General features: G+C 40.3%; 1 protein-coding gene across 1 annotated transcript in view; it reads left to right on the plus strand.

The window, feature by feature from the left end:
- Window positions 1-21,753, plus strand: part of col21a1 (collagen, type XXI, alpha 1) — a 52,320-nt gene that overhangs the window by 28,333 nt on the left and 2,234 nt on the right. The window contains exons 10-26 of the mRNA XM_084142300.1: window positions 3,449-3,502; window positions 3,593-3,646; window positions 3,847-3,900; window positions 6,805-6,858; window positions 7,272-7,325; window positions 7,418-7,471; window positions 8,293-8,346; window positions 11,761-11,805; window positions 12,579-12,632; window positions 12,834-12,887; window positions 15,553-15,606; window positions 15,921-15,992; window positions 16,792-16,827; window positions 19,089-19,133; window positions 21,155-21,187; window positions 21,295-21,441; window positions 21,628-21,682. Coding sequence (XP_083998426.1) covers window positions 3,449-3,502; window positions 3,593-3,646; window positions 3,847-3,900; window positions 6,805-6,858; window positions 7,272-7,325; window positions 7,418-7,471; window positions 8,293-8,346; window positions 11,761-11,805; window positions 12,579-12,632; window positions 12,834-12,887; window positions 15,553-15,606; window positions 15,921-15,992; window positions 16,792-16,827; window positions 19,089-19,133; window positions 21,155-21,187; window positions 21,295-21,441; window positions 21,628-21,682 — 973 coding nt within the window. The remainder of the gene's footprint in view (window positions 1-3,448; window positions 3,503-3,592; window positions 3,647-3,846; window positions 3,901-6,804; window positions 6,859-7,271; window positions 7,326-7,417; window positions 7,472-8,292; window positions 8,347-11,760; window positions 11,806-12,578; window positions 12,633-12,833; window positions 12,888-15,552; window positions 15,607-15,920; window positions 15,993-16,791; window positions 16,828-19,088; window positions 19,134-21,154; window positions 21,188-21,294; window positions 21,442-21,627; window positions 21,683-21,753) is intronic.

Consider the following 21,753-nt stretch of genomic DNA (forward strand, 5'->3'; position numbering starts at 1 on the left):
TTGTGCAAGGTTAAATTTAGTTCCTCAGTTAAGTGGTTAACTGATTTTTGTCCTCTGACGTCCTTGGGTAGGCAGAAGGGGTCTGGAAGGGCATCAATGAATTTTTGTGTTGTCTGAGAATTTATAGCACGACTTTTGATGCTCCTTGGTTGGGGTCTGAGCAGATTATTTGTTGCGATTGCAAACGTAATAAAATGGTGGTCCGATAGTCCAGGATTTTGTGGAAAAACATTAAGATCTACAACATTTATTCCATGGGACAAAACTAGGTCCAGAGTATGACTGTGGCAGTGAGTAGGTCCAGAGACATGTTGGACAAAACCCACTGAGTCGATAATGGCTCCGAAGGACTTTTGGAGTGGGTCTGTGGACTTCTCCATGTGAATATTAAAATCACCAAAAATTAGAATATGATCTGCTATGACTACAAGGTCTGATAGGAATTCAGGAAACTCAGAGAGGAACGCTGTATATGGCCCAGGAGGCCTGTAAACAGTAGCTATAAAAAGTGATTGAGTAGGCTGCATAGATTTCATGACTAGAAGCTCGAAAGATGAAAACGTCATTTTTTTTTTTGTAAATTGAAATTTGCTATCGTAAATGTTAGCAACACCTCCGCCTTTGCGGGATGCACGGGGAATATGGTCACTAGTGTAACCAGGAGGTGAGGCCTCATTTAACACAGCAAATTCATCAGGCTTAAGCCATGTTTCAGTCAGGCCAATCACATCAAGATTATGATCAGTGATTAGTTCATTGACTATGACTGCCTTTGAAGTGAGGGATCTAACATTAAGTAACCCTATTTTGAGATGTGAGGTATCACGATCTCTTTCAATAATGGCAGGAATGGAGGAGGTCTTTATCCTAATAAGATTGCTAGGGTGGACACCACCATGTTTAGTTTTGCCCAACCTAGGTCGAGGCACAGACACAGTCTCAATGGGTATGGCTGAGCTGACTACACTGACTATACTATTGGCAGACTCCACTAAGCTGGCAGGTTGGCTAACAGCCTGCTGCCTGGCCTGCACCCTATTTCACTGTGGGGCTAAAGGAGTTAGAGCCCTATCTATGTTGGTAGATAAGAGGAGAGCACCCCTCCAGCTAGGATGGAGTCCGTCACTCCTCAGCAGGTCAGGCTTGATCCTGTTTGTGGGTGAGTCCCAGAAAGAGGGCCAATTATCCACAAATGTTATCTTTTGGGAGGGGCAGAAAACAGTTTTCAACCAGCGATTAAGTGCTGAGACTCTGCTGTAGAGCTCGTCACTTCCCCTAACTGGGAGGGGGCCAGAGACAATTACTCGATGCCGACACATCTTTCTAGCTGATTTACACGCTGAAGCTATGTTGCACTTGGTGACCTCTGACTGTTTCATCCTAACATCGTTGGTGCCGACGTGGATAACAATATCTCTATACTCTCTACACTCGCCAGTTTTAGCTTTAGCCAGCACCATCTTTAGATTAGCCTTAACGTCGGTAGCCCTGCCCCCTGGTAAACAGTGTATGATCGCTGGGTGATTCGTTTTAAGTCTAATACTGCGGGTAATGGAGTCGCCAATGACTAGGGTTTTCAATTTGTCAGAGCTAATGGTGGGAGCCTTCGGCGTCTCAGACCCCGTAACGGGAGGAGTAGAGACTAGAGAAGACTCAGACTCAGACTCCGACTCGCTACATAATGGGGAAAACCGGTTGAAGGTTTCTGTCGGCTGAATGAGCGACACCGGTTGAGCATTCCAACAGTATTTCCCTCCAGAAGCCATGAGAAAGTTGTCCGGCTGCAGGGACTGTGCGGGGGGAGTTATACTAACGTTACTGTCTGTACTTACTGGTGGCACAGACGCTGTTTCTTCCTTTCCTACACTGATAATACTCTTGCCTAACGATTGCGTCTGAAGCTGGGCTTGTAGCACAGCTATTCTCGCCGTAAGGCGAGAATTCTCCTGTATATTATGAGTACAGCGACTGCAATTAAAAGACATCATGTTAATGTTACTACTTAGCTTCGGCTGTTGAAGATGTTGATGAGCCATGTCCAGATAAAGCGTCCGGAGTGAAAAAGTTGAATAAGGGAAAAAAAGTTGCGATGGAAAAACGGAAAATAACGTAAAGTTGGCAGCTAAAACGCACAGGAAAATGACTCTTCTGTCTCGGGATAAACGTCCGGGGTGAAAAAGTTTAACGAAAAAAGATGAGTGAGGACAAAACTAAAAAGTTGGTAAATTTGTTGAACACAGAGATTGATTAAACGTTTATTAAAAGTAAAACGTGAATAGTTTGGCAGGTAGCCAAGTAGCAACAAACAGCAGAGCAGCTTTCCCTTTACTTTCCCTTTAAGAGCAAATAGATTACATTGTCAATTATTTAATCAAGACAAATCTACCTGGTGAAGACACCATCACCACGAGTATGGGGCAGCACGGGGAGTGGCGCTTGGAGCAAGAACTACAAAAAAACTAACGATAGACGAAAACCCTGAACGCAGGGAAAACTATGTTTAGGACGGACGCCACTATGAGCTAGCTTCAACCAGAGCTACGCAGCTCAAACCTTTGTAGTTTGGACCAACAACTTGCATCTTGTACTCCCCGCGCTGCCCTAACAGAGTTGCTTGACCTCGAACACAGGTGCACCACAGGTTATAAAGGAGGCAGAGGATGTGAAAAGCAATGAAAGAGAGACAGTAGTGTAAGGGTTGCTCCAATCACAGGAGGAGGGTGGTTAATTAAGTACAGAAAATCACAGCCCACACATGCCATCAATTAAGGTCAATAATGTGTGAGAGCATGCATAGGTCAGTGAAAATGTAACTAGGAAAGCTAAAGTCCACCCTATGACACATCTATAAAGATACCTAAATATGAGCTCTTGCATAGCATTTAAATTATTTTACATTTAGCAGATGCTCTTATCCAGACCAACTTGCAGTAGTGCGTGCATACATTTTCATACTGGTCCTCCGTGGGAATCAAACCAACAACCCTGGCGTTGCAAGTGCTATGCTCTTTCAAGTGAGCCACACGGGGCTAGCATGACATGAATGCGCTATAGATATGCGCTATAGATATGCTATGGATATATTTCATTAACCTTTAATAATGCATTTGGGACCTGTATAACACGTTCATGAAATGTTTACAGATGTGTAGAAATGCGTTATGGCTATGTAGTCAAAGTAAATCGTTACCTATAATTTTTATTTATGCATCCATAGCTCTGTCTATGCATTTGAGCTTGGTTACGTTTCTCCAGACCCATCCCTCAGCATTTTAGCGAAACACAGGCTGGGAGCACGCTTTGTTAATGTTTCAACTGCTGATTGTCGCTTTAAGTGAGACTACTTTAATTTAACACACAGCTGATGAACGTGTTTTATCTATGAGCAACATTAATAAAAAGGGTGAATAACTCATGACTTCTCATCTCTCCTCTTTTTAAATTGAAGGGTATTCCTGGTAACCGAGGGATTCCTGGACCACAGGGTCCAACTGGGACAGAGGTATCAGCTGAATTTTAAAACAAATTCTGTTTCAGAGTAGTGCTTTTGATGTCAAATCAATGGAGCTGCTCTTTCTGTTCTCTCTTTCAGGGGCGTCGCGGGGTTAGTGGTAACAAGGGAGAACAAGGACGGCCTGGTGATTCGGTAGGAAGGTCAAAAAAGGGCATTAGTATGACTTTTTATCGATTCAGCATGATTTATTTTATGACACTGTAGAAGACCCGCTTTGAAGCATTATAACCAATGCTTGGATTCAAGCCAACTGATCAAAAGCTCTACTTCTAATTATCTACAATCACTTTTATCAGACACACATTTTATGTATAAATCTCTTGTCTTTTTAGGGTGAAAGAGGGGTTCCGGGATTACCTGGGCCATTGGGCCAAGCAGGTGAAAAGGTAAGCCATAACACTGGTTTCACTGAATGAGGTTATCAAATGTATAAATCTCTATAGAATATCAACTCTTTGCATGCACATTATAAGCCAGGTTTTTCAATGACTTTTGTATATAATCAGTAATCCATCTCCCTAAATGTCCTACATCCTGGGCAGATTACATTTGTTGTATTGATTCATTATTTTGGTCAAATTATGAACAGGAAAGATAGCTATTGGTAATCCATAGTGATAAATACACTCTTGGAAGTGTCATAATAGAACCGTCTTTAATGGAAATAAACAGCTGGTGAACTGAACGGCATGAATCCCACATAAAATAAAACAATACGCCTTGTATTCTATGAGAGCAGACCAAAGGAAATAAGAAAAAACATGACTTGGATGAAACATTTGTAGTTTATATGGAACATAGACATTGACTCTGTACTTAATTTATTATTGCTGTTATTATTATGTGTTATTACTTTTCTATTATTTCTCTGCATTGTTGGGAAGGGCCCGTAAGTAAGCATTTCACTGTTCGTCTACACCTGTTGTTTACGAAGCATGTGACAAATAAAATGTGATTTGATTTGAAAACAGCAGGATGGTTTCCCGGGATATTCCTAGGTACACCACAGGATCTTTGAATCTGAACCACATGCAGTATGTTATAGGCCTATAATAGTATATATAACTCATCTGATGACTATTATTGCATGTACAGATGGAGTTTACCTCTGATATTGTTAACATACAGTACAAGTCAAAAGTTTGGACACACCTACTCATTCAATGGGTTTTCTTTATGTTTACTATTTTCTACATTGTAGAATAATAGTGAAGACATCAAAACTATGAAATAACACATAAGGAATCATGTAGTAACCAAAGAATTATTAAACAAATCAAAATATATTTAAGATTTTAGATTCTTTAAAGTAGCTACAATTTGCCTTGATGACAGCTTTGCACACTCTTGGCATTCTCTCAACCAGCTTCACCTGGAATGCTTTTCCAACAGTCTTGAAGGAGTCTTGAAGGAGTTCCCACATATGCTGAGCACTTGTTGGCTGCTTTTCCTTCTGTCTGTGGTCCCAAATCATCTCAATTGGGTGGAGGTCGGATTGTGGAGGCCAGGTCATCTGATGCAGCACTTCATCACTCTCCTTCTTGGTCAAATAGCCCTTACACAGCCTGGAGGTGTGTTGGGTCATTGTCCTGTTGAAAAACAAATGATAGTCCCACTAAGCGCAAACCAGATGGGATGGCGTATCGCTGCAGAATGCTGTGGGAGCCATGCTGGTTAAGTGTGCCTTGAATTCTAAATAAATCACTGACAGTGTCACCAGCAAAGCACCATCACACCTCCTCCTCCATGCTTCACGGTGGGAACCACACATGCGGAGATCATCCGTTCACCTACTCTGCGTCTCACAAAGACACGGCAGTTGGAACCAAAAATCTCAAATTTGGACTCATCAGACCAAAGGACAGACTTCCACCGGTCTAATGTCCATTGCTCGTGTTTCTTGGCCCAAGCAAGTCTCTACTTCTTATTGGTGTCCTTTAGTAGTGGTTTCTTTGCAGCAATTCGACCATGAAGGCCTGATTCACACAGTCTCCTCTTAACAGTTGATGTTGAGATGTGTCTGTTACTTGAACTCTGTGAAGCATTTATTTGTCTCCCGAGTGGCGCAGTGGTCTAAGGCACTGCATCGCAGTGCTAGCTGTGCCACTAGAGATCCTGGTTCGAATCCAGGCTCTGTCGTAGCCGGCCGCGACCGGGAGACCCATGGGGCGGCGCACAATTCGTCCAGGGTAGGGGAGGGAATGGCCGGCAGGGATGTAGCTCAGTTGGTAGAGCATGGCGTTTGCAACGCCAGGGTTGTGGGTTCGATTCCCATGGGGGGCCAGTATGAAAAATAAAAAAATATATATATATATGTATGCACTAACTGTAAGTCGCTCTGGATAAGAGTGTCTGCTAAATGACTAAAATGTAAATGTAAATGTAAATTTGGGCTGCAATCTGAGGTGCAGTTCATTGCCGATTTCTGAGACTGGTAACTCTAATGAACTTATCCTCTGCAGCAGAGGTAACTCTGGGTCTTCCTTTCCTGTGGCGGTCTTCATGAGAGCCAGTTTCATCATAGCGCTTGATGGTTATTGCGACTGCACTTGAAGAACCTTTCAAAGTTCGTGAAATTTTCCGTATTGACTGACCTTCATGTCTTAAAGTAATGATGGACTGTTGTTTCTCTTTGCTTATTTGAGCTGTTCTTGCCATAATATGGACTTGGTCTTTTACCAAATAGGGAATCTTCTGTATACCAACCCCTACCTTGTCACAACACAACTGATTGGCTCAAATACATTAAGAAGGAAAGAAATTCCACAAATTTACTTTTAACAAGGCACACCTGTTAATTTTAATGCATTCCAGGTGACTACCTCATGAAGTGGGTTAAGAGAATGCCAAGAGTGTGCAAAGCTGTCATCAAGGCAAAGGGTGGCTACTTTGAAGAATCTCAAATAGAAAATGTAGTTTGATTTGTTTAACACTTTTTTGGTTTCTACATGATTCCATATGTGTTATTTCATAGTTTTGATGTCTTCACTATTAGTCTACAATGTAGAAAATAGTAAATAGAAAGAAAAACCCTGGAATGAGTAGATGTGTCCAAACTTTTGACTGGTACTGTGTACTAGCTCTTTTGATGAGGCAGTGTCTGTTTTTTAAAAATCATCACACACTTTGTACTTTAGCTGATGCAGCTGTTACCGGTAAAGTTTCAAATACTTTCGCTGCCTCATCTTCCGGAGGCACTTAATGAAATGTTTTCAGAGAAAGGTAGGCAAGGCGAATTGCATGGTAATAACTTGTTATTAAACTTTTTATATCTTTAATTTCTTTCCCAGGGCTCTATGGGTCTTTCAGGGGGGCCAGGACTTGCCGGCAAAGATGGCCAAGTGGTAAGAATATCACAATACTGTTATTAATCACACGGTTATGTACATTAGTTGCCAAGTAAACAGCATAGGTTAGGTAGTAGTTAACTGGCCACTTGCTAATGCTTTCAAGTTGACAAACATATTGACAAATGTATACAGTATATTGACCTCTGACCAATATACTGTAGTATTGTATTGTTGTAATATTGTAAATGTTATATTGTACATTTGTAATGATGGATAAGTGTGAAGTTGTATTGTGTGATGTATTGTTTTATTGATGATGTAGACTGTTTTGTTGTGATGTGTTGTTTTGTTCCGGTATGGACCCCAGGAAGAGTAGTGGCTGCCTTGGCAGCAGCTATTGGGGATCCTAATAAAATACTAAATACTAAATATCAATCTTGGTAATCTTGATGATTTGACAATTTCAGGGAGAAAAAGGAGCCAGGGGACTCTCTGGGCCAGCAGGACATCCAGGAGTACCAGTATGTACAGTATAGATACTCTGGTCTCAAACCAGGAGCTGACATGGCTTTAAGTTTGAAAAAATCTCTCTTTCTTCCATTCTTCAACTCAGGGTTTACCTGGAAGAGATGGAAAGAACGGAGTTCCAGGACAAATCGGTCAAAAGGTTGGTTTTCAGTGTGACTAATCAAAGGAAAGTTAACTCACTGATGGATGGGATTGACGTATGACAAAATGTACCTTAAGGTTGACTTGGCGTAGTCGGCCTGAACTGAACTACTGTTATTGTCTGGCAGTTCCCCAACAGTGGAAATATATTACTGCTGTTAGCACACATTGTGATCTATAAGGGGGTTAAGACCATTGTTTCCTCTTGTTCTTTCTCAGCTCAGCTCAGGCTTTTCTGACACATGGTTTTCATTATCTTAACAGCAGTTCATCACCATCTAGGTGGTTGTGTCTGCGTTATAAATTCTGGATTTATATGATATTTTCTTCCACATGTAGCACCTTCCAAATGTTCACAGTTGGTTTCTTCCCTTCTACACCATGGAAAATAGAAAAAGTAGTGCCTTATTGCATGTTCTTAATGTCTTTAGATTGCCAGTTTGTTGCAAATCATGGCTTGACAAGCTGGGTTAATAATAATAATAATATGCCATTTAGCAGATGCTCTTATCCAGAGTGACTTACAGGAGCAATTAGGGCTAAGTGCCTTGCTCAAGGGCACATCTACAGATTTTTCACATAGTTGGCTTGGGGAGCCGAACCAGTGACCTGTCGGTTGCTGGCCCAACACTGTTTACCGCTAGGCTACCTGCCGCCTCTGCTGCTGACTTGATGTAAGATAGTTTCAACAGCATCCAATGAGCAAATACATGGTGCGGTGCTGCTATCTCTTTTGAACTGTACCTGTAACCGGTACACTAAATCATCAAGCATAATGTCTGTGTTTATGATATTTTAATGCATTCTTTTCATCAATAGGGAGAGGTTGGAGCAGCTGGCATCCCTGGTCTAGACGGAAGGGAGGGCCATCCTGTAAGTCATGAACACTTCTATACTTTCTATAACCATTGATTATATTCTACATTCCGTGCACTCTAGATGGTCTACTTTATTTTATGCTTGGGTTTCTATCAAATATGAACAATGCAAGAATGCCCTCCGCCCCCTCAAATAAAATGAATTCCTTGACTTTAGCAGGGGATATCCAAAACAGTCTTGGTCATCTGGATCTACTTGAATCACAGCAGACATCATGGATCATGACAGTATTTCTGACAGCTAGTAAATTTGGAGTGGTTTCCCTCCAGTTCATCCCAGGATATAAACCCTATTAAGGCAATACTTTGGTGACTTCATGTGATGCAGGGAACACAGCTGATTGGAAAAAGGTTGTAGTCATTTGGGGACAGAAAAATACATCTGAAAGAGAGTGTTACACAAGGGCATCCCCATTAATCTGGGGAGTTCTGCAGATATGGCCACACAAGCTGAGTGGTGGAACTACGATGTTCTAGAATGAGTCAGTTGCTCCACAGGGCTGTAAGCCATTTGGTTTGCCAGAACATCCAATGAGCTATGTCTTTATGGACTAAATTACACAATAGTTGTAGTTGCCTGTAACCCCCTCAAAGCTATTGTCTTTATTATATTTTGAGACTTTATTCTATTTATTTTCTATTTATTTACTTGTTATTTTACCTGATGCGTTGATAATGGCAATGGGAAGAGGAATGGGTTGAATGAGCCAGTTGGATGCTGTGGAAGATTAGGTGGCTATGGACGTACTGTTTTGGGTGACCAAAGTAATTGTAGCCAGGACACCAGGGTTAACAGCCCTACTCTTGAGACAAGTGTCATGGGATTTTGAATAACCAATTGAGAGTCAAAAGTGCTGTATCCAAAATACGTCACCTTGAGTCATTGGTGTTTTTAGATTAGATGGATGAGCACCCTCTATTGGCCCTTCAAAACCACTTTCAGGCCCTATCCAAAGCCAACAGATAGATGCCAACAGATCAGAGAAGGCTGGTGGGAGGAGCTATAGGAGGACGGGCTCATTGTAATGGCTGGAATGGAATATATGGAACGGAGTCAAACATGTGGTTTCCATATGTTTGATGTGTTTGATACCGTTCCAATAATTCCATTCCAGCCATTACAATGAGCCCGTCCTCCTAAAGCTCTTCCCACCAGCCTCCTCTGCAACAGATGGATGCAGTATTGCAAAACCTGCATGTGAGCATTTTGCTGACCAAGCAGGATTTAAGCATTGCACATAACGGTTTGAAGATGACATAGCTCATGCGGTGTTCTTGCCAAAAATTGGTTAAAGGTCCTTATTTAGGTATTTAGTGTTCGGAATTGAAAGGATGTTGATGTTCTTTGCAGTCACATTTCTAATGAGTAGAACACAATGTAAAGAGAATGAAACAAAGGCTGTTCTTGGACACTTTCATAGTTAGGCAACTCTTTGATATGCAAATAATTGAATGAATTCTATTAGAATAAAATACTATATGAAATCCTTTATCCAATGAGCCATAATAAGCCTCACAGTCACACTTATCCCCCCATACTCCCATCAATGATCCAAGAATACATAACTATAGTTGACCACGATGTACTCCTCTGCCTATTCCAAGAACGTCTTTGCTGTTTAACACATAAATAAGCTTTGGCTCATCTGATTCCCTGTCTTATTTAACACACAAATAGATTTCCATGGTGTCTTAACTGAAGTGGCTAGTGGTCAATAGCCTCGTCTAGGGAAGAGATTTTAATATATTTGCAGCATCGGAGGATTCTTGATGAGTTATTTTCCATGTTTCCATGTTCTTTACAATCCCCTCAAGATAAATTCTCTGCCGTTTTCCAAACATCTGTACCCGTTTATCATGAAAAACTGACTAAAGAGCCATTTCAAGGTAGTTTTGTTGGATATGCTCAACAATTATAAACTGTTTATTTACTCAACTAAACATTCACAAAATAACAGATTTACTATTTACGACCATTTATGTCCCCAGGAGGGTTGTAAACGTTAGGGACTGTTCCCATTTGTCCATTAATTAACAACAAATATTGTGTCTCTCAACTGCCAAACATAGATCTATGGCTTTTAGAGTGCAAGACCAATGAGGAGATCAGATTATGCTGTGAGGTGTAATGGAATATGCAGAATTTGGCGTAGGATGTGACAATCCCTGTTTAGGATGTGACATTGTTGGTTATTCTACATTTGCCGCCAACCACTACGTAAGGACCTGCAATGTCACCCATATCCTTATAACCTTCAACGTTATTCTTTGTTTGAAGTGTGACAGAGATGTGTCTGTTGAAGGTCTTTGAAGAGGTGGACATTTTTTCAACAGATAATATGCGTGCAGCCATGAACATAGATCATACTTGAAAAAGGAAACACAGTCATCTCTGGGACTACTTAAAGATGATGTATCAACTGACCTTTGGCCTGTATAGAATAGTCTCCTGTTAGTCTCATTGTTCACAGGGTTACACCACAGTGAATTATCAGAGATATTTGGTATCACTAAATGCAGTAGTCCTTGTTTAGTACTTCCATAAACATGGCATATTTGTTCACTACATACATGCTTCTTATTATGAACTCCTGATTTCTGACACTGAGTGGTCAGACAAAATGGGCAAGCTTTCACAGAAATTGAATGCATCCATTCCACTTCATGGAACACATCCTCAAGCATTTGAAACACCTATTGCTTTTTTCAATTAGTAATATTTTTGTGACTGTTACTATTAATTTAAACCAAGCCATATACTGTGGCTTTAAGAGCTATTAGGTATGAGGCTTTATGTCGGAATGAGACTCTGGAGGTGTCCTAGATACATGTTCCATGTTGAAATGACTGATTAGTGGGAGATCTATTGTGTGCAGAGATCACTTATAGGTCCACATAAAGTTGTGTATTTTCTTTTATACAAACCTTAGGAAGTATATTTATTGGACAACAAACCTATTTGTACTATTAGGTCTATCTTTGTTAGGGGTCAACCAGTTATTCATATAAAATCAATCAACATGTTATGACTAGATAGCCAAAAGCTAACACACACATATTGTATGTTATTTAGATTGGTACAACAATCTCTCTGATGAATTGTAAATGCAATGAGGTTTCAAGCCGCATTCGCCCTGTCCATTCATTGTGATACCCAATGCTATCTAGTACCACTGCTCTCTGCATTAGGGCGGTATTTGTGTTTGTTTTTTACAACATCCTGTGAAAGCTATTAAACCCGCTGTCTGATAGAGCCAGCGAAGCTCAGGGGAAAGACATTTGATATGTGAATAATCCAGACACTCAGAAGAAAGAAAACCAAACCATCCGTAAACCATGTACAGTATGTTAGCATTGTGATTGTGTGCTGTCATATAGAGTAGGCTACATACTCTGTCTTTGTTTCCAGGGTATGCCTGGCGTGCCTGGAAATGAGGGCCTGAGTGGAACTAAGGTGAGCTCTTGTTATTCTCATAAAGGTCTGCCCTTATATTAGGACATGCCTATACTGTTTATTACATTTTCATTCAATATTGATTCAAATTCACAATCTCCTTCCCGGCAAGTTTTTTTATAGTAAACTTTTGTGCTGGTAAGAAAGGCTATAATGTTATTGTACTTTATTTGACATTCCCTTATTGTATTCTATGTCTAAAATGATTTATGAACATTATACTGTGTTCAACCACATTTTACATGCACCGTTATAAAGTATAGACTAAAATAAATAGGAATATAATAAAGGAAAGGGTAGCCTAGTGGTTAAAGTGTTGGGCCAGTAACCGGTTCGAATCCCAGAGTCGACTAGGTGAAAAATGTGCCCTTGAGCAAGGCACTTAACACTAATTGCTCTGGATAAGAGTGTCTGCTAAATGACTAAAATGTAAGTGCGTGTGATGGCTTTTGGAAAATCCACAAATGATGTTGGGATTACTAAGATTTGAAAAGACTTCAGTCTTGCCCGCAAATAAGTACATTTTAAAAAGTCCTCTGCGGACTGGACTCAGTACCCTATCCCCATAACATTAGACTTTTATATTTTGATATTGAAATACATAAATAATATTTAACTGACAGAGAGAAAGAGCAACATGCAATCAATCAGGAGAGTTGTTATACTTGTATTTCTTATCAAAATATATTTCCAAATTGACCAACCGTTGCGTTAAATTACAGTATAAAAAAGCGACTACATATGTTATTAATTATATGATTCTATAATTACAGGGTGAAGCTGGTTTGCCAGGACCGAAGGGAGCCAAAGGTTCAACTGGAACATCTGTAAGTTGGCTGCAGCCAATAGATCCAGTTTCAATTTGTCCAAATGTATTCAGGATCACACTTACAGTAGTATATTTGGCTTAAATACGTATGGAAGTCATTTTCACACTTACTCAGTGATCCATAATAATTACAAATACAGATGTGTAGAGATACGGGGAACATCGAAACTGATGTTGTTTTCTTGTTTTTCTTATTTAGGGGGACAATGGATTGCCTGGTGAACCTGGATCATCAGGGCAACCTGGACCTAAGGTAACAGTGATTTCTCTTCTGTTCCAGAAATGTAACATCATGTCAATGGGATGATGTCGATCAGGGATGATGTCGATTTTCTTTTGCCCAACGTCCATGTGAGTACTATTTGCAGAAGTAGTCAAATGTACTTTTCTTGGGGGGGCTGAGAACATCTCAATAACTTGGGTAAATATAGTAAATAGTAATAGTAAAGATTGCTCCACCACATACCTTAATACACAATTTTAGCATTGAAACGTTGTGAACCAATAAAGGTACAGATGTAGGATCTTAATTTGATCACTGTTTTGTTGCTGAGAATTTTCCAGCACATTTTTAACATCGCTTTTTTCTGACAAAAACTAGTTCATTGCATCTTGTGGAGCCCAGTTTCATAATATTACCATATGTCCCAGCTGCTTGTCGTAGTTTCGAAGTAATCACGAAAAGACAGGTCTTATTATAGGGCATTTTTCAGCCTGCCAGCTCCTATTACTTCTATTAAGCACTGTGGCACCAACTCACCTTCAGAACGTTCTATTCCCAGCCCATTGTTCTACGTCACAATGGCTGCTTTGCTATTGTTGGCAATGAGACCTGCCTATGCTGGTAGTTAAAATGGCAACAACAAAAAAAAAACTTGGAGGTCGTCCCATTGTTTTATAAAGGGGAAATATAGGTATGTCAGTCTATTTCGTAAAATATCTTGCAATGTGTATATTAAAATTTTTTCAAGTCGGCCACCATTTTAATCATGAGAATCTCCTCTTTGTAATCATCAGCGAGCTCAGTTGTCATCAAATGCTAGCCCCAAAATACTTTTTTCCCTTGGTACCCTGAGCTCCGCCCATTGTTTTCCTATGGAGAAGCATGCCGGTCTATTTCGCCAAATATCTCTCAATGTGTATATTTAGATTTTTTCAAGTTGGACACCATTTTAATCAGGAGAATGTCCTCTTTGTAATTATGTAAGTCTGGGCAGCAAGCTCGGTTGTCATCGATCACTAGACCAGAAATAGTCAGAAGTTTTCATTTTTTCCCTATTTCTTCATTACGCAGACATAAGCACAGTTGACACCATCGGGGTGCGGATGTTTACTTTGTACACAGGTTTTTTTCTTCTTCTTCATCCTAAGAACAGATTGTAGTGGTAATATGAAAAGAGATACATTTTTTTGTGCCATTTAGGTGAAATGGAATTCTAAGCATCATTCCAGTCAAAATAGGCTCTGCGAACGTTCGATTCAATTAATTTGCTAGTGTTCCAGCTTAGCCAACGTTCTATTGACGTTTTTCAGCCTTGGGTGAATTTTGACTCGTTCTTTTGTCCAGCCTACCATTAATTATAATCTACATAATAATTCACATTTCCTGTTGTTACAGGATTCTTTTCCTGCTGTAGCAAACTGGCTCAAATTAAGATCCTACATCTGTAATGTGTTGGAGCAATTTGAGTGTTCTGGCCATTTACTAGTACTAGTACAGTGTCTTGGAGAAGATCTCAACTACTCCTCTCTCCTGCAACGCCACCACTAGAGGCAGTGCTGCAACACCACCACTAGAGACAGTGCTGCAACACCACCACTAGAGGCAGTGCTGCAACACCAGCACTAGATGCAGTGCTGCAACACCAACACTAGAGGCAGTGCTGCAACACCACCACTAGAGGCAGTGCTGTAACAATATCACTAGAGGCAGTGATGACCACACAGAGCAACTTTAAAACCCTTAATGACGTTGAGCAGTGTTATGAAATCCCAAATACTGCCGGTTACATTACCTCATCTGTCCATACAAGGGTTTATTGTTGCGCTGTGCATATCAGTCCCTTGTCTATTGGTGTTTGAAATCAGTTCCTCTAGTCGTGTTATAGTGCCTACCGAGACATGCAACAAAACTCAGCATTATTGTAGATGCATATAGTGCTTGGGTTAGCATTTTCTGCAGTGATATAACTTCTAGCGAGTATGTTGTTTAGAGCAGTACCATAGCTATACTAGAGACGCCAAATGAAATGGTGATCCAAGCTTACTACTATTGCCTTCGTCAGTGGAATTTTGGGATGGAAATCAAAAGCGGGATGGTACTCTGGTTCTCTGGTCTCCTCTCTCTGTCTCCCATTCACTGGTCTCCACTCTCTGTCTCCCAATCACTTTTCATTAGCTGATATCCCTTTAACAAGAGCCAATGTGTATTGGTTAATGGCACAGGACTGAAATAGCAGTTTATGGACATGAGCAGGGTTTTCATATTAATGTCTTAGTTTCAAACAGTAGTTATTAGGGAGAGGACATTTGTTTAGAAAAAGAAAAAACACAAACTAGGGCTGGGATTCAATCCAATCAGCACTAGAAAACGTAATAGCGCGCTTGACATTTAAAGGTCATTTCCGATTGAGCCGACATGTGCAGCATTTACCTTGAATGTGGTCTCTGCCAATGCGGAAACAATGCATTTAAAAGGTGCATATCCGACAAAGCGTGATCGGATTGAATCCCGCCCTAGATCTAATTTCTAGCATTATGGTCATGTCTCCTTATGGTTCCCTAAAACTCTAATGTTGATTATGAGCATTTATTTTTATTTTTTCACAGCAGTATTTCATGATTTCATTTCCAAATAAGCATCTGCTATGTCTTTTATAAAGTACCTCCTTCAACTAATTAACTTTTCTCAAATAAAGGGCAGCAAAGGTGAAAGTGGACTGCAAGGTCAACCAGGGGTTCCAGGACAGGAGGTCAACATTTTAAGTTTTATATCTGTTTATATTATATATATTCTGAATGTAAATAGACAGTAAAGGTGATACATTACATCATTATGATCTGTTTTAAGAAGGCTGTGTGAGTCATTGAAGAACCCTTACAGTGTGACGTAAGCCACAGAACGTCTAAGAGACAAAGTGTCCTACTATGGGTTCTTACTATGCACAGATATGTGGTTGTCTCACCCAGCTATCTGAAGACTGTAAGTCGCTGTAATAAGAGTGTCTGCTAAATGGCTGAAATGTACATGTACAGCATAATGCTGATTGAATTAATGTTATTCCAGGGCAAGTCAGGTGACCTCGGTGGAGCAGGTCAGCCAGGACACCCAGGAATGCCAGGCCTGACAGGACCTAAGGTACTTACAGGCTCCTACAAAATCACTTTTAACTTCTGTGAAAATACTGTGTCTATACTGTTCGATAGGGATTTACTTATTTAGCAATTACTGGAATTATTGGAATTAGCAATTATACTCATTTTCACTAAATGTTCTGCTCAAAAAGGTCTTTTGAAATTGGTATAATTATTTATTTTTTCTGAGGCGTAGTGTATGATTGAGCTGGGATTGAGCATTAAGAATGTTTTCTGCAAATGTTTTCAGTGTTTCCATCCCGATCACATTTTGTTTATTTAATGAGTGAGGAAAAACACTGACGTTGCATTTTGATGAAGAAGTAGGAGCCAGAAAGCTACTTTATAGTGAGCTGTGTTTCCAGATTTACCTCCATTAACTTCAATAAAGAATAATAATTTATACTACAGCAACCAAGCAAATCTTTCATGGGATGAAATTAATTAATTACCCCAAGGACTGCAATTTACAGGTGAGGGTTAATCAAATGCAATAAAATACATAATTGATCTATAACAGTATTTTTTACAGGAACTTTTCAGTTTGCCTTTCGTTTCATTTCTACCATTTCAGGAAAACTTGCAATCTTACAACAAAATATATATATTTTTTAAACAGTGAAACACTACAAGAGGCTTGTAGAATGTTTAACATACTGTCATCTGGCATATCCATAGCCTGTGCCATAGACGTGATGCAGTATGTGGGTATTGAAGTTGAAACATTTGGAACTGTAACTCTGTCTTCTCCTATTATAACAATATCATAACATGTGATTGTTGTGTCATTTCTATCTCACCAGGGACAAAGGGGAGATCCAGGTGAACGAGGAGGGAAGGTATTCATTTAATAACTCCTGATGACAATTCAAATCCATTAGCTACCCTTGATGCTTTGTATGGAGCGTCTGTCTTCTCAGGGGATTTCAGGTGGAATTCCTGATGTTTCAAGTATTCAGTTTGGTTATATTTTGCCATGTTGTTCAGTCCAAGAGAGCAAATAATGGTAAACAGCTAAAAAATGAAATTGAATATACTGTAACTGATGAACATATCAAACTTTCATTTGACTTATGGACCAGAGGTTGCTTTGGGAAACATATACAGTGGGGGAAAAAGTATTTAGTCAGCCACCAATTGTGCAAGTTCTCCCACTTAAAAAGATGAGAGAGGCCTGTAATTTTCATCATAGGTACACGTCAACTATGACAGACAAAATGAGGGAAAAAAATCCAGAAAATCACATTGTAGGATTTTTTATGAATTTATTTGCAAATTATGGTGGAAAATAAGTATTTGGTCAATAACAAAAGTTTCTCAATACTTTGTTATATACCCTTTGTTGGCAATGACACGGGTCAAACGTTTTCTGTAAGTCTTCATAAGGTTTTCATACACTGTTGCTGGTATTTTGGCCCATTCCTCCATGCAGATCTCCTCTAGAGCAGTGATGTTTTGGGGCTGTCGCTGGGCAACACGGACTTTCAACTCCCTCCAAAGATTTTCTAAGGGGTTGAGATCTGGAGACTGGCTAGGCCACTCCAGGACCTTGAAATGCTTCTTACGAAGCCACTCCTTCGTTGCCCGGGCGGTGTGTTTGGGATCATTGTCATGCTGAAAGACCCAGCCACGTTTCATATTCAATGCCCTTGCTGATGGAAGGAGGTTTTCACTCAAAATCTCACGATACATGGCCCCATTCATTCTTTCCTTTACACGGATCAGTCGTCCTGGTCCCTTTGCAGAAAAACAGCCCCAAAGCATGATGTTTCCACCCCCATGCTATGGTGTTCTTTGGATGCAACTCAGCATTCTTTGTCCTCCAAACACGACGAGTTGAGTTTTTACCAAAAAGTTCTATTTTGGTTTCATCTGACCATATGACATTCTCCCAATCCTCTTCTGGATCATCCAAATGCACTCTAGCAAACTTCAGACGGGCCTGGGCACATACTGGCTTAAGCAGGGGGACACGTCTGGCACTGCAGGGTTTGAGTCCCTGGCGGCGTAGTGTGTTACTGATGGTAGGCTTTGTTACTTTGGTCCCAGCTCTCTGCAGGTCATTCACTAGGTCCCCCCGTGTGGTTCTGGGATTTTTGCTCACCGTTCTTGTGATCATTTTGACCCCACGGGGTGAGATCTTGCGTGGAGCCCCAGATCGAGGGAGATTATCAGTGGTCTTGTATGTCTTCCATTTCCTAATAATTGCTCCCACAGTTGATTTCTTCAAACCAAGCTGCTTACCTATTGCAGATTCAGTCTTCCCAGCCTGGTGCAGGTCTACAATTTTGTTTCTGGTGTCCTTTGACAGCTCTTTGGTCTTGGCCATAGTGGAGTTTGGAGTGTGACTGTTTGAGGTTGTGGACAGGTGTCTTTTATACTGATAACAAGTTCAAACAGGTGCCATTAATACAGGTAACGAGTGGAGGACAGAGGAGCCTCTTAAAGAAGAAGTTACAGGTCTGTGAGAGCCAGAAATCTTGCTTGTTGTAGGTGACCAAATACTTATTTTCCACCATAATTTGCAAATATATTCATAAGGAATCCTATAATGTGATTTTCTGGAGAAAAAAAATCTCAATTTGTCTGTCATAGTTGACGTGTACCTATGGTGAAAATTACAGGCCTCTCTCATCTTTTTAAGTGGGAGAACTTGCACAATTGGTGGCTGACTAAATACTTTTTTCCCCCACTGTATATAGGTTGCTACGTTTCCATGTACATAAGACCGCTTCAAGTATAATCTGATGCTTGGCTCACTATCTCCTTCCAAATGTGGTTGCTTTCATTTAGCCAGAGTGGAATCATGTTGAACAACTGCTTAATTCAAAAGTCATGGAAAACAGGGACAGCTATGATCTTTGGGAGGGGAACTAGGAAGCGTATCGAGTCAAATGACAATGTCACCACAGGACTGCGGTTAAGAAGTCACTTGTACTGAGTTTCTGGATGGAAATATCATTAACCTTCTTGTAAAATCGCAGTCAATTTTAACTCTGCTCTGAAGGACACTAATTTGATTACTGAAGACCTCACATTTAATCACAAGCAGAATGACTAAAAACAAAAACCATTATTGCTCGTTTAATTTTCTCTACAGGGATTGAGAGGTGAAAAAGGAGATTTGGGAATTCCAGGGAATCATGTAAGTTCCCCTTCCTATGATTACATCTCATATTATTTACATCAATGAATGAATTCCGTAATGGCTCTACAAAAGCATTTTGTCCAGTTGGACAGTTGATTGTCCAGCAGCCTCGGAAGCCCAGTTACATAGTACTTACTGCTTGCAAGTGCTACAGTATACTTTTTCTATGGGAAACTTTTCTAACCACATTACAGTGGTTCTTCCATTGCCTAAATCATTCGTAACTGGGAATATGTTCCTCTTGTCACAATGTATTTCTTTCATATTGTAGACTAGCACTGATATGAATTTTGCAGTCCAACTATGTTCTAATACAGGGGTGTCAAACTCATTTTAGCTCAGGGGCCACATGGAGGAAAATCTATTCCCAAGTGGGCCGGACCGGAAAAATCATGGTATATATAACTTAAAAACAACAACTTCAGATTGTTTTCTTTGTTTTAATACGATCAACATACAACATAAAGCTGGAGCCTGAGGACAGTGTGTCCAAAATAGTACAAGCACAACATCACTATTAATCATAAAACACGTCAAGTTTATTTGAAAATTCTAAAGAAAAAGAACACACAAACACACAATGCCTCAGTGATTAACAGAACTGTTTCACAGATCACAGAACTATATCAGGGTGTCATTTCTCAGGCAGAAATGTAGATAAAAATAATGAAATCCTGTTCCCCAAACAAGTGCAAGAACCACAGAGTCAAGAATAGGTTAAATATACAAATAAAATAAAAACAATTAAAAACAATAGCACATCAACATAAAAACATATAAACATAAAGCTGGAGCCTGAGGACAGTGTCCAAAAGCACAACATCACTATTAATCATAAAACACCTCAAGTTATTTGAAAGTTCTGAGGACAAAGAACACACAAACACACAATGCCTCAGTGATTCACAGAAGTATATCACAGATCACAGAACTATATCAGGGTGTCATTTCTCAGGCAGAAATGTAGATAAAAATAATGAAATCCTGTTCCCCAAACAAGTGCAAGAACCACAGAGTCAAGAATAGGTTAAATATACAAATAAAATAAAATCAATTAAAAACAATAGCACATCAACATAAAAACATATAAACATAAATCTGAAAGCGTTGCTCAAACTCCCGTAACAGTCCCGTTATTTTATCTTTGAACCGCTTCATGTCTGCCACATGTTGGGTCACGCACACATTTTTCAGACAGGGGAAGTGAGCTGCATCACCACCGGCAAGTTGCGTCTCCCACAATGACAGCTTCAACTTGAAAGAACGTATGCTGTCATAATACTGCGTGACAACTTTGTTGCGCCCTTGCAGCTGTTTGTTCAAGTTATTCAGGTGCTCTGTAACATCCACCATAAATGCAAGGTCCTGCATCCATTCTGCGGAATGAAATTCTAACACTGGTTTGCCCTTTTCTTCCATGAACTGTTCAATTTCTTCTCGTAAATCAAAGAAACGCCTCAGCACAGCACCTCGGCTTAACCATCTTACCTCTGTGTGGTATGGCAGGCCATAGATGTGGTCTTTCTCTCTGAGAAGGCTGTCAAACTGACGGTGATTCAGGCTTCTGGATCGGATGAAATTAACAGTTTGGATGACCACCTTCATGACGTTATCCATCTTTAATGACTTGCAACACAAAGCCTCCTGGTGCAAAATACAGTGAAAAGTCAAAAAATCACGTTTTTATTTTTATTTTTTTATTTTTTTAAATCATCTCGCGGGCCGGATTAAACCCGTTTGTGGGCCTGATCCGGCCCGCGGGCCGTACGTTTGACACCCCTGTTCTAATACATTCATGTACAGAAGTTGGATTGTGAATTTGGAAGTGTCGGAACAACTCTCAAATTGACTTCTGACTATCACTTTTCCATTGAGAATATCAATTTAAACAGCATGTTTTCCCTTTATCCACATCCAGAGGATATGGAAGTTAGTTGTATTTCCATCTCATTCAAACCCAATTACATTATAATTAATCAACATGACTAATACTCAGCCATTATGACTTTGATTGACAGGGCTCTATTGGCTCATCGGGACAAAAAGGGGAGGTAAGTCTGTCATTGACTACTGTAAGTAGCTGTAGCCCTGAATAGCCAAGCATACGTCCCCATCTAGAGCAGTGTGTGTACTTATACTATGCTCTTGTGGAAGCCAGAAAGGAACAACAGGAGACCCCGGTCAGAGGGGACTGGGAGGTCACCAAGGCCAGCCAGGACTATCAGGGCAGACTGGCCCGCCTGGGCCTCGAGGACAGAGCGGGGACGTTGGCCCTCTTGGGCCACCTGGACTAGAGGGGAGACCTGTATGTACCCCACCAGTACACTCACCAGTACCCCACCAGTACATTGACCATGCTTGGTCACCAACAACTACCCAACATGTCACTTTTCAACAACAATCGTTAACTGTTCCATCAATGTCTATGCCGTCTGTATTAATTGACTCATACATTTTGCATGATGCCATCAATCATGTCACATTTCCACAGGGAAGGGAGATGTCCAAGCAAATCATTCAGGAAATATGCAGAGAGGTACTTAGATGTGAGTATTGATTATGTTTGATCATTGCTGTACTCTGTAGAGTACACATTATCTGAGCCTTCTCCATTGTG

This window comes from Coregonus lavaretus, assembly GCF_964263955.1.
Source record: "Coregonus lavaretus genome assembly, chromosome: 25".
NCBI classification, from domain to species: Eukaryota; Metazoa; Chordata; class Actinopteri; order Salmoniformes; family Salmonidae; genus Coregonus; species Coregonus lavaretus.